This window comes from Pundamilia nyererei, unplaced genomic scaffold (assembly GCF_000239375.1).
Source record: "Pundamilia nyererei isolate P.nyererei 1_Seehausen unplaced genomic scaffold, PunNye1.0 scaffold00035, whole genome shotgun sequence".
Taxonomy (NCBI): domain Eukaryota; kingdom Metazoa; phylum Chordata; class Actinopteri; order Cichliformes; family Cichlidae; genus Pundamilia; species Pundamilia nyererei.
Window position 1 is genome coordinate 4359082 of NW_005187436.1, and position 12578 is coordinate 4371659.

The window sequence follows — 12578 nt, forward strand, 5'->3', positions numbered from 1 at the left end:
CCCACCCCCACCTTGGCCCCGCCCCTGCAGGACTTCTATCTCTCGTATGAGCAGCAAGGAGAAGATCTGCCTCCACGAGCGGGAGAAGCACCCTCCGCCTCCTGCCCTGCAGAGCAGTCCGGCAGAGGACGAGGAGGAGGAGGGCCAGGCGGGACAGAACCAGTCTCAGGGCCAGGCGAAAGCCTCGAGCAGCTCCAGCTCAGAGGAGGAGAGCGAGTCTGAGAGCGATGCAGAGTCAGGTGAGAGAAGCTGTTTCTGCTTTGAAGTACCTGCTGGCTGTTTTTATAGTTCAGAGTTATTGTTATTGATTAATCCTAATGACCTTTGCGCTCATACAAAGAAGGCAAAAGAGCATTTTTAATAACCTTTGCACTCTTGCAGAGAAAGCGAAAAAGCGAGAAATCATAAACAACTTGAACAACAAGCGCAACACCACCAATCTGCTTCCTACCTCCATGTCAACAAGCACCACTGCGAGCCAAGTGAAAAGGGTAAACGGGAAAAAGACTTGGAGAACATGAGATGCATATACGGCTGTGTGACAGCAAGGCAGGATAATAAAAATGTTGACTGTGTGTGTGTGTGTGTAGCAGGAATTAAGCAAGCCTCCAGTCACTGAAGCCCCGGGGTCATGGAGAACATCTCTGAGGAAGGCGGACAGCTCTGTGACTCTGGGCTCAGCTGGGCTATCTGACCCCAGCCAGGACACCAGCAGACCTCCAGAGTCCGGCCTCGGCATGAGCCGCTCTGCCTCCAGCCCCCGCCTCAGCTCTGAGGCTGACACCAAGGTACGCAGGCGCTCGCGTGATTCATAGGTTTATACACTCATGAAACCACAGTCGTACTTCTATAAATCTAGCTTGACAGGCCAAATAAAGGCTTCTTTACTGCCTCCATTCACTGAGTCACATAAATAAATGACAAACTGATCTCTTCCCCCTCGCGCTCAGGAGCCAAGGCTTGCTCGAGTGCCGCCCAATCCAACACGGAGACTCTTCAGTATTCCAGATAACACTGCTGACAACTCCAACAGGTGGGCCTCAACTCTCATACACGTCCGCGTTTGTGAAGCCAGAATCCGAATCCCTGCATATGTCCCCTTGTCACCCTGTGTGTGTGTGTGTCTCTCTCTCAGTTGGCTAAGCCGTAGCTCCTCTTACACCCGACGCTTCAATAGTCAGTCAGGAAATGATCTCACTAGCTCCACCCCGTCTTTGCTTCACAGGTCAGTCATGCTGCTCACTGCCCGTCTAACTCTGCTGTTTGTGTGTAATTGTCACAGCTTATTGCTGTCCCCTAACGGCAAACGCTAATTTGTGCGCGGCTGTGAAAGGTGCCTTTGAGTTTCCAATGGGTTCTGTCTTGTTTCCAGCTCATCTTATGGAAAGAGACTGGATGACCCCACCGTGACCTCAGCTAGCACAGGAACGAGCTCTGCTGGACTCGGCCGCCTTAATAGTGTCTTGGCTCAGAGGTATTTTTCATTTTACACTGCATGTACAATTTTTTATTTTTATTTTTTCCTCTGGACCAATATGAGTCACCTTTCATCTTTCTTTCTACGAAAAGACTTCCTCAGGAACAGACGGAAAAGAAGGATCAACCAGCCATTACCACCTCCAACTCTCAGAGCACGACCGCAGGCGAACAGGAAGCCAAGCAGAGGCGCAAGTGAGTGATAAGCGTGTCTTTGAGGATGTCGAAGGGCGCGACTTTGTTGCTAAACTTGCGTTTCGGCTAATGTAGGTCCTACCTGACACCAGTGCGGGATGAGGAGGCAGAGGCGCAGAGGAAAGCTCGCTCCCGACATGCACGGCAATCCCGCCGCTCCACTCAGGTGGGGATACTTGCTCAGATGTTCGCCCTACTGATAGAGGCTGTGTCAGTTTGGCGCTTGACTGTGTTGCGCTTGTTGTTTTCTTTCACCTCAAGGGGGTAACGCTAACAGATCTGCAGGAGGCAGAGAAGACCATACAGACCATGAAGACGGACAACAAAGGGAGGGAAAAGGAAGAGGAGAAGGAGAAAGAAGCAAAGCAGAAGAAGGGCGAGGAAGGGGTGAGAGCCGGCACTTTAGAGGCCTGTTGACTGCTGTCCTTATGTAACACCATGTGACGTCACAAAGTAGGGGATGCTGTGTTTACAGGAATTGAGCTGGAGGTCTCGTATTGCCAGCCTGCAGAAGTCAGACCTGCTGGGCCTCACACAACCTGCTGGCACACCTAGACCTCAGACCTCTGACAGAAGAGGTAGGCTGCCGCCCTTGTTGCTTGTTTGGGTTTTTGTTTTCACATTTCCTTCGCTCATCAGCGTGTGGTTTTTGCTCGCAAACATTAGTTTGGTCTTAAAAGGCTGCTGTCTGGCTTTGTTCCAGATGTGGAGGCCAACACAGGGGAGAGCGAGACAGAGCGATGGGCCAGGGAGCGCAATGAGAGGAGGCAAATTCAAGCCAGGAGGAAGGCACAGAGGACCGGGGAGGTAAATTCTGCTTATTAATCTGAAAAATGAAATGCAGGATGGATATGCTCATAAGAAGAGACAAATTTGGCGAGAGAAAATAGAAAACGAAGATGTGTACGATGAGGAGGAAAAAGGGGAAAACTTGACTTTAGGGTTTTATGAAGGAGCACAACGCATCACACTGAAGGGAAAAACAGTCAGGCACTCTAATATTCACTAGAGAGCTAAAACTCTTGAAGTGCCTTTAGCTGGCCAAAAACCTTTTTAGTTTTCAAGTGAAAAGATTTTTTTTGGCGCTCTGTTTATTTTTCTGGTAAGAATCTAATGTTAGCTTTGCATTAGTAAGTTATTGCATTTGGCTAAACAAGTTACAAACATGGTAACGTTTCTCCTGGCTTTGTGAATTATTCACATTCAAGTCTAATAAAAAATGCAGACTATCAAATTGATTTAGCTTAACTGTTTACCCCTTGAAAGCCTACTAGAGATAACTCTCGAAGCTCTTCTCTGAACCGAGCAGGTCGTCATACTTCAGCTTATGTAACAAAATGACTGGGTTTGCATCAAAAGCCATTAAGGATACAGGGAGGTCGTCTTTGTAGGAAAAGAGTTAACTCACAGAAATGTAGTAGACACAAATTTATATCTGATTATTGGACTGCTCAATGACAAAATGCTTGCATCGCAGCTAAACATACAGTACTGTGCATAAGTCTTGAGCCACCCCTAACTCTTTTGGGTTTCACTTCCAATGAGCCATCCAATAGTCCTCCAGACTTTCTGAAAGTCTTCCAAAGTTTTGCTTTGGACATTGGCTTATTTTTTCACTCATTCAAGTCCAGTCCAGTCCTTGTACCTGACCATGTTGAAAGGAATGTTATTGTTTGTTGATTTCCAAAGAGCTACTGGTTCAAACTTTGGCATAGGTCAGTACTGTGTGAAGTGTGTTCTTTTAAAAAAAAAAAAAGAAGAAGCAGAAATTGGACAGTAAATTGATGCCATTTATTTACCACTTTCCTACCAACATATAAAGAAATCGGGGGTGGCTTAAGACTTCTGCACAGCACTGTAATATTTCTGCTCATGCGTCTCATCTTAACCACCTTTAACTCCCGTCCGTCTCTGTTTTTTGGTTCGGGAGCTTGCATAAGTGTTGGTTCTGTACTCCAGTAGTGTGTCCCACCACACGGCAGCCTTTAGGCATTTCCCAGTGTTTTGCAAAAAACTGAGACGGAGTGCAACACAAAGTTAGTAGATTGTTGTGGGCCAATGTCTGTAAGAACCTATTGTTCTGTCTGTGTCGTCTGCAGGGTGAAGACAATGATCCCAGTGCAGAGGAAGAGTTTTCCACCAGTGGGCTCAATTCACAGGTCTGCGTGAACTCTTGTTTGTGATCTCATTAGAATGTAACTTAAGAAAAGAGCTGTAAGGTATTTGCTTTCCCCCCCTCTTGTTTACAGACAGACCAACGTTTGAGTTCCAGGTATGAATCCCACTTTTGATTGATCTGAATTTTCTCCATTCACAGTGTGGATGACCTTTTTGTTTTCATATAACCAGGTCGGACTCATCCTATAGCGACCGTACACGGGGAGGAGGATCTGAGACGAAGGACTTTAAGAAGGTGAACCGACAGCAAATGTATCGCTGTTGAGAGCATGCGATACATTTGCCTTATTTGTCCTAACTCTTCATTGCGTGTGTGTGTGTGTGTGTGTGTGTGTGTGTGTGTGTGTGGATCACTTCTCAGTGAATCAGCATTCCAGTGTGTGTGTGTGTGTGTGTGTGTGTGTGTGTGTGTGTGTGTGTGTGTGTGGTGTTTGTCAGTTGTTTGAGGAGGTTTCCAGACAAAACAGCCAGCTCCAGTCACAGCTCCAGGACACTCAGAGGAGTGTCACTCAGACCAGGTTGGATCTGGAAAAGGCCACGCAGGTGACAACAAATACGCACAAAAAGTCAAACAGAAACTGTTCTTGTCGTCTTTCACCACGCAGAGTCAAAGCAAGAAGCTCATAGTGGTGGAACTAGTAGGGCAGGTTCTTTGTTACTGCTTATGATTTTTTTCAACCTCATTTCAAATACTATTGCTAAATATAGAAACCCATATAATGTTCCCTTTGTTTTAAGCCTTCGACTGCATTTGAATCCTGGTTTCATACCTTCTGCATTTTTTTTTTTTGTATTCTCTAATGGGAGTGTATTGTACAGTCAGTGATCCGTAAGCAACCCTTCAAATTCTCTACCCAGATGAGGGAAAAGTGCGACCGCTACTAGATTAAAAAGGTTCTTAGAATTTGGATATTTTTAATTTTTATTTATTTAGTAATTTTTTTTACATTTTTTTTCGCTAATTAAAATTGATCTATATAGCACCAATTGACAACTATGGTTTTTGTTTTGTAAATTTAAAGTCCTTAAAATATTAGACAGAGAGCCCCCATTGATGAGCCCTTGTGATTAGGGTCTTGGCAACAGTGGGATGGAAGAACTTCCTTTTAACAGCAAGAGAAGTCCAGCAGAATCAGTCTACCATGACTGGTCGATGAAAGGAGAGCATAGAGGGGGAAAAACAGTGCAAAACGCAAACTACAGGAGAGAGAAGACAAATGTTAATGGCAGTAGTGATGTGTAGTCCAGCAGCCTGAACCTACGAGAGAGTTCTGTTCATGTTCACCTAATCCTGTCGCAACTTTAAGTTTTCTGAAAAAAAAAGTAATCTGTCTCCTGAACTTAAACTGGGAGCTGGTTCCACAGGTGCGGTGCCTGAATGCTGAAGGCTCTGCCTCTTATTCTACTTTTGAAAACTCTAGTAAATCACTTGTAAGCCTGCACTGTGACAGTTAAATGCTCTGTACGGGGCCGGATCCTCAGGACGTGTAAGGAAGCAGAATTCAAATACAATTCTGGATTGCTACCACTAGCAGTGAGCTCCCAGTTTCACATGCAGGCTTATTGTGTCCATGGTTCCAGGGTGTACCTTTTTGATGTCTTTTTGCATACAGGCCTGCATGTGATCATGTAAAAATACCAGTGCGGGTTATGTAAACATGGTTTATTGTATTGAACAGAGACAGGAGCGTCTGACCGACTGTTCAGCCCTGCTGGAGCGGGAGAGGAAGGTAATGCATCTCTTGCTAATGATGTTACTTGCTGTGTTTTCGCTTCATCTGCCACACTACAGCCACTCCTGCTGTCTGTTGACGCTTTCTATTCTCTACTCACTCAAACCACTTCCTCACTTGTTTTCGCTCAACTTTTGTGCTCCTTCTACGTCACTCCCTCTTTTTCTCTCTCTACCTGCTCCCCACCCTCCCACGTCGTATTTTCCCCGGCGCCAGGATCGAAGGATGTTGGAGCGGCGAATGGCGGAGCTGGAGGAGGAGCTAAAGGTGAGAAGATGTTGAGAACGACTCTTATCATGCCCACGGGCACTTTTGCATGCTTCTGCTCGATTAGCTTGGCTTTCGCTTGTGCTGTCCAGCAGTGTGGTGAGAGCACAAGGTAGAGAGCTGTTTTGCACCGTGTCCAGGTGGTGTGACGAGGGTGGTGTCTGTTGGAGCCAATTTCTTCATTTAGTTGCTTAGCAACTTGAGGCATCTTATGTCTCTGCGGTCTCCATTGTGACTCTGAACAGAATGAGTTATTTTGTTGCCTTCTCGAAAGATAATAAACTTCTGTGTAACAGTAGACAAATGATTAAGCATGGCTTCTAACAGAATAGTTCTATTTATAAATCAATAACTAAAAATGCTAAAAGCTAAATGGATCAGTAAGGTAAAAAAAAAAGCAAAGCTCATCGTGTCACCCACTCTAAAACATCAAATAAACAAGATGATATTTAGTTTTGTAACCTGACTGAGGCAGGCTCGCTGCTTCCCTGTATATCCAGTGTTTAGTTATGTGTAATATATAAAAAAGTACTGGGCCACCTACACATTACCTACATAGCTGCTGGGCCATGAAAGCACACAGCTTTTTGTGCTGATGTTAATGCCAGCAGAGGTTTGGAGCTCTGCAGTTATTTAGTCTGCAGACGGGTTTATGACTCGGCAACTTTGTGGCTAAAAGTTCCACTTTCTAGTAATTCCACTTACAGGTTGCTGTGGAATATTTAGAAAAGAAGAAGGGGCACAAGTGACTGTTGCAACAGTTACGTCTTATTACAGTATCACACTCAAATTCAATGAGCTCTTTAGATCCAGGTTTGAATCTATTGTCTTTTTTCTTTTTCGTTCTCTGCTATCAAGTTGGTTTATTAGTTCCACTTCTGATATTCAAAGCCTCAGTGAACTGTAGACGGAGCAACATGTAACATGTAAATGCTTAGTTTATCCACACCTGATATATATATCACACATCTGATGGCTTGGAGGCTAAGGCAGCAATTTATAATCAACCCTTTGGTTTAAAAGGAGTTGTTGACTTATTAATAACCAGCCTATCAACAGGATGTCAATTCTCTGTACTGTTAATGTAAAAGTAGAAATACTAAATGGCACTGTTATCTATATCAGCCTTTTTGTTCCCTGTAGTTAATCAGACAAACAAAGCACACATAACTACACTGATAGCTGTTACTTTACTTTAGGAAGTGCTGTTTACTGGTTCTTTATATTGAGCTTGTTGATTTAGAAGTTAATGGCAAAGTCATTAATGATGTGGTTTAGTTTCATGTGCTGATTTTGCTACAGTGGGTCATAGTGCCTGCTGGAAAAAACTGCAAAAGCTACACTCGAATAAATTTAGGCTCCTCTCCTCTTCAAGGTGTTGTGTACGGCCAAACAGCTCCCAGGGCCGTTGTTTTTGTTCTTGTTTGCTTTTTTTGTTTTTCAAAATCACTTCTTGGATATCTCATTTCAACCACGTTTTCATCTGTGATGGAAAGCCTTGACAAAATGGCAATCCTACAACTTTAAATTCATTTTATGGGAAGAGGATGAAGCTGCAGAAAGCAAAAATCTGGCAAGTTGGGCTGGTTGTTGGGCAGAGGCCAAAATAAATAAGCCTTCAATGCACTGTGAGGCAGCACACGAGGGCAGAGGTCCTCTCTCCAACACCTCAGGATGTTACAGCGGAACTTTATGCTGACAACCCGACCATGGGGGACAAATTCACTGCTCAGCCCATGAATGTCAAAAAATAAAGCTCTAGCTTTCTTCCATTTGTGCTCCTGACCTCAGGCATTGCCTTTGGGCTTAGACACTGTGGACTTCAGAGCCAGAGACCCAGTTCTGATCCCTCGACGTGAAAGTGAGGTCAGCTTGACTTCCAGAGAGGGAGCGAGAGAGAGATGTAAAAATAGCAGGACGGTGAGATGGAGATGACCTTGTAGGGGAGATTGGACAAATTTATATTGTGCATAGTTTTTGGCTCTACAGTGCAGATTAACACATTCGCCTAATGCGATTCTGCGGTTCAAGACTGGGAGGAGATGGAAAACCCTGGGAAGGTTGTGCCAGGAAGGAAGGGCATCCGACGTCAAATCTGTGCAGATCCATCTGCCGCTGCGACTCCTGGGAAAGAAGCTTTATGGGTTTTGGTTCAGAGTCACAAACCTGTTGACTGTATTGATCTCTTAACATCCAACAGCTCATTGATCCAGTAATGTGACCACGACAAATGTAAAATAAAAGCTGCATTTATATTGTGTAAAGAATTTGTTTTAAAGTGAGTTTAATCTTTACCACCAGGTTTTGGTTGACCTGAAGGCAGACAACCAGCGCCTTAAAGATGAAAATGGAGCACTCATCCGTGTCATCAGCAAACTCTCCAAATAGATGCAGGGAGAGAGAGTGACATGAAGAGCAGGGATCCCCCCGCCTCCCTCCACCCACCTATCCATCCATCACTCCCTGCCATACATTCCTCCCAGTGCCAAAGAGAGCGAGAGAGAGAGAGAAGGGGAGAGAAGCAGCAGAAAGTCCTTCGTACATGAGCACTACAGCATGACTTGGATTGTGGTGCTTCTATGCGAACAGCTGGCGTGTCTTTTGTGTGCCTTAATGCCGGATAGTCACAGCAAAGACCCCGTGGCTGCGGCCAGAGGCTTCCACAGTAGCATCATGAGACCCGACAACAGCCAGAACACTCTGTGTCTGGTGCAACACGCAAAACTGTGCGTCATGGTGAGCGCCAACGCACTCCTGTGCACTCCTATCCGTACTTCCTCGATGCACACAAGACAGTCTGGGCCTTAAAGTTCCCAGTTAGTATTTATTTTTGTGAACACATCTCACAACACACATTCACAATTTATTTTTATTTCATCCCCCCCAATCCCCTCATCCTACTCGCAGTCCAAATGTAATGTGTTGTCAGGCAAGAAAGATTTCGGTGCATCCTACTTTTTTTTTTTTCTTTTTTCTTGTTTAAACATTCAGCGTCATCCTGACAACGGGAGTCATCCGTGAAGGTCTGTTGGGTTGTTGTCTTTCCATGTGCAAGTGTTTGAAGCCACCTACCTCTCCACCTATGCACTTCCCCACATCATTTTTATATTTTTGTGACCACAGATACACTCCATGCTCTTAAAAACAAAAAAAGAAAAGCACACACACAAAAACTGACCGGTCGGTCGACCGCAGCACTTTATTCTCTGCAAAGCGCTAAAGATCTGCGAGGCTTTGCCTGTCCTCCAGACAGAAAACGTTTCAGTTTACCACCTCACGACTGCTTGCCTTTAAGCAAGTAGAGTTAGAAATTACCAATGGGTGAATATCAGAGGTCATTGCACATCCTATTATGCTATGAGTGGTTTTTGGTTGTCATTGGATTAAATATTTTCATAATTTTTCGGCATCAATTCCTCTGACAAAGGAGCATGGTTATGTACAGTCTGTGTATAAATGTTAGCCTTGAACAATACCCCTTTGAAGTAAAATTCCATGTAGCCTTGCTTCACATGTTGGTTTTCTAATATATTAAATGGATGTCTGCACCCTAATAAAAGTGTGTTTGTAGCAAATGCTTGGTTATTATCCACCTCTGTTCAAGCTGACTGTCTTATCAGTGTACACAACACTCAGTTCCCAGATGGATTCCTGCCTCTTTTGTAACTCTAGTCATTGAGTGGCTCACTTTTATGTTTTGCGGTCACCTGTTTGTTTGTGTTTAGCTCTGTTTTCCCACACTATACTGTATCATCCATGTGCACGGTGTCTGTTAGTCTGTCTGCTGGTAGCCAGATGTCCTCTGTCACTGGGGGGAAAAAGAGAGAAACTGAACAGCTGTAACACACCAAGAGGCCTAAAAGAGGAAACAGTCCAACACAGATGTATTTAAAGTATGTTTGTGCTGCTGCATTAATCTGCTTCTGCTCCCAGGTGGACAATACATCAAGAGCTACTTGACATGATAGAAGCTGGTGTCATTACATATGCTGGAGTGCTCAGACATATGGGTGAAGCTGTGCGAGTCCCAGTGTTTCTTTCCTACTTGCAGTAAAGTGTAGTTAACACGAGCCATCCATCTGTTTGTCTCATATGAGAGTAGAAAGATGGACCACTGTCCTGCAGGCTAGAACCTCTGACAACAAGCTGAGCTCCTAATAAGGAAGGGCAGGCTGGCTGAGGCGCTCTCTCTAAATATCCCTCAGGTCTGAGAAAGAGAGAGGAAGGGAACTGGGGAGGAAGAGGGAAGCGGATGGATTGCAGCCTTATATGGACAAAGCACTGCTTTTCCCAGGGTTTGTGGCTCTGACCCCCGGCATGATGCCAGATGCTGCACGGGCAGCTCCCTGGCGCCACCGAGAGGTGCGAGTAATGCAATGCTGCATGTCAGCTGACGGTCAAGAATTGATTTGATTTTTATTTCTATAGTTTGTTTTCTGGACTCGGCAATAAAAATAAATCTGAGACAATGCTTTTGTAATCGGGGAAGTAAAGCCAAGATCAACATCAAATAAAACAGGCAACAGACCAAAATTTTCAGGTTGATTGCTTGGCCATTTTCTCTCAGTAACTGGTTAACTGGATATTTTGGCAGCATACACTTTAAGACCCAAACTGAATTGGCAACAGCTTTATGGTGGCTTCGGTATTCCAAATCTTACTTTGGATTCACTTTTAGTGTGCAAGCGTGACTGACCTGACCCTAACAGACTGACCTGTATACAGAGAATATGTTTCTAACTAAAGATTTTCTCCTGTAAATCAATGAATCCATTGAGTCATCAATTATAAGCACATAAATTTGGGGCTCGCAAAACACACACTGTCTCCAAACCGAATCAGTAGATGTGGCGACACCCTGACTATCAGTCCCAAGATGGTTGAGCTTGTTGAAACACAGCAGACCTCTGGCACATCTTTTCCAAGGTGCACACAGAGAATAAATCTGCAGAGATTAAACACTTGTGGCGCAGAGAATAACTTATGGCTCATAAACCTGATGCAGATAAGAAGTTAAAGCTGTTCCTGTGGAACGTGAATGACGCACCAGCACATACTCAAGAGTGCGGAGCAGAAATCTTGAGATGGGCCGTTACATGAGGATACCTGGACAGAACTGAGGGCATCAATCCCGCAACTGCCAGGAGGAATGGGAAGAGCAGATTCAGAGACTTTTAGATTAGAAAAACTCCTTCAGTGGGACCTGTGCAGCACCATGCAGATCAATCGGCATTCACCAAAGAACATCAGAGCTGACAGCTCCAGCATCATCTCCTCTGTTTGTTAAATGACTGCTGATGTCAAAAATCTGAAGTTGTGTGACTTGCCAAATCAAAACGCATCGTTTACCTCTTTATCTGAATCAGTCACGGCAGCAGGGAGGGGCAAATTCACAGGTCTGGACACTGGGTTGACACTACTGGGGATATCTGCAAGAGGTCACCCAGCCCAGAACAATACACTGTAGAGTTCTTTCTATGATTTATCTAAGTTGAGCTTTATGATAAAAACTGATGCAGTGACATTTCAACAAATAGGCTTGCCATTAAATAACTGGCACATAATTTGTTTCATGGACATCTATGGCTTTATTTCTTTTTGTATGTAGATTGGATGGGTTGCTACCACATCTGGTAAGAATTTCATGTCCACAGCACCTTTTGAAATATACTTACTTAGAAAAAAAAAAGGTGTTCAATGCGTGTTTGTGCTTGAGTAGGGCGTTTTATTAGAATGATGTTAGACCCCAAGAAACTAATGTTATATTTCTGCTCATTTATTCCACAAACTGAAACTAAAGTTTTTTTTATGCGTTAGTGAATAAAAGCAAAGTAACAGCAGGATGTGACTCAAGCTGCCCACTTGCTCTGATGTCCTGGTGTCCTCACACGATACAAACGAAACAGGGACACTCATAAAAGTGTTGTCCTAGAGCCAGCGATCAAAACCTCCACAGGATACCTTGTATTTAGCCTTACACTCTATTTGAGGGGTTCAATGTATGTGGCTGGTACTGACAGAGGACTGGCGCTTTTCTAGTCTTGCTGCCCAAACAAAGGACTTCAGACTACAAGCTATTTTAAGCACGCATTCATAGAGCCCTACGTTTTAGCTGCCTTATCTATTTTTCCCACAGCCCACAGGAGGACAGGTGCAGCACTGGAAAGCTTAAAAATGCAATAACGGGAAATACGATGGTGATCTTTATCTTTGGAGCTTTTATTAATTAGTTAATTATAACATAAATATAACTGAAAATGTTGTGTTTAGAAAATCCGAACGAGGACAATCTAAGTCTGACTGCTAAAGCAAAGAGAAAACTTTTAGTGTGACTGTGGAGCCGATGGGAAAATGAGGAGCTTTAATTTGGAGAAAGTGACGTGATGCCTCTGGGGAACAGACCGACAATAAACAGTGTTACTGTGTGGCCTGAAGAGTGTGCTGCTGATTTAATTGGATATATGTACGGATAAGATAGCAGCCATTTGAGCCTGTGACATAACCGGTCTCATTAAACTATCAGCATTTAAATAAAGTTTACATTAATGTCTTGCTTTTATGCACAACATGAAAAGTGCACCTGACATCGCCAGTAACACGGAAAGGGCATGCTGTTTTTAACAGAGCATCTGGATTTAATTAACTGACTTTAAACTCCACAGTTAATCCAGCCCATGTTTTACATGAGACCTGAACTAAATCCAGATTTTCTGTGCTGCACGACACAGG

General features: G+C 44.1%; 1 protein-coding gene across 5 annotated transcripts in view; it reads left to right on the forward strand.

Annotated features, from left to right (window-relative positions):
* LOC102193459 (protein phosphatase 1 regulatory subunit 12A) overlaps window positions 1-9419 on the forward strand; it is a 19937-nt gene extending 10518 nt beyond the window's left edge. Inside the window, exons 8-25 of one of the 5 annotated variants that reach the window (XM_005730113.2) lie at window positions 31-239; window positions 382-491; window positions 591-788; window positions 951-1033; window positions 1136-1225; window positions 1373-1474; window positions 1570-1671; window positions 1747-1837; window positions 1933-2058; window positions 2129-2249; window positions 2375-2478; window positions 3771-3830; window positions 3921-3943; window positions 4021-4084; window positions 4288-4392; window positions 5529-5579; window positions 5799-5849; window positions 8151-9419. In XM_005730113.2, coding sequence (XP_005730170.1) covers window positions 31-239; window positions 382-491; window positions 591-788; window positions 951-1033; window positions 1136-1225; window positions 1373-1474; window positions 1570-1671; window positions 1747-1837; window positions 1933-2058; window positions 2129-2249; window positions 2375-2478; window positions 3771-3830; window positions 3921-3943; window positions 4021-4084; window positions 4288-4392; window positions 5529-5579; window positions 5799-5849; window positions 8151-8237 — 1777 coding nt within the window. In that variant the 3' untranslated portion in view covers window positions 8238-9419. The remainder of the gene's footprint in view (window positions 1-30; window positions 240-381; window positions 492-590; window positions 789-950; window positions 1034-1135; window positions 1226-1372; window positions 1475-1569; window positions 1672-1746; window positions 1838-1932; window positions 2059-2128; window positions 2250-2374; window positions 2479-3770; window positions 3831-3920; window positions 3944-4020; window positions 4085-4287; window positions 4393-5528; window positions 5580-5798; window positions 5850-8150) is intronic. The other 4 variants (XM_005730115.2, XM_005730114.2, XM_005730117.2 and 1 more) reach the window with 4 other exon arrangements.
* The last annotated feature ends 3159 nt before the right edge of the window (window positions 9420-12578 follow it).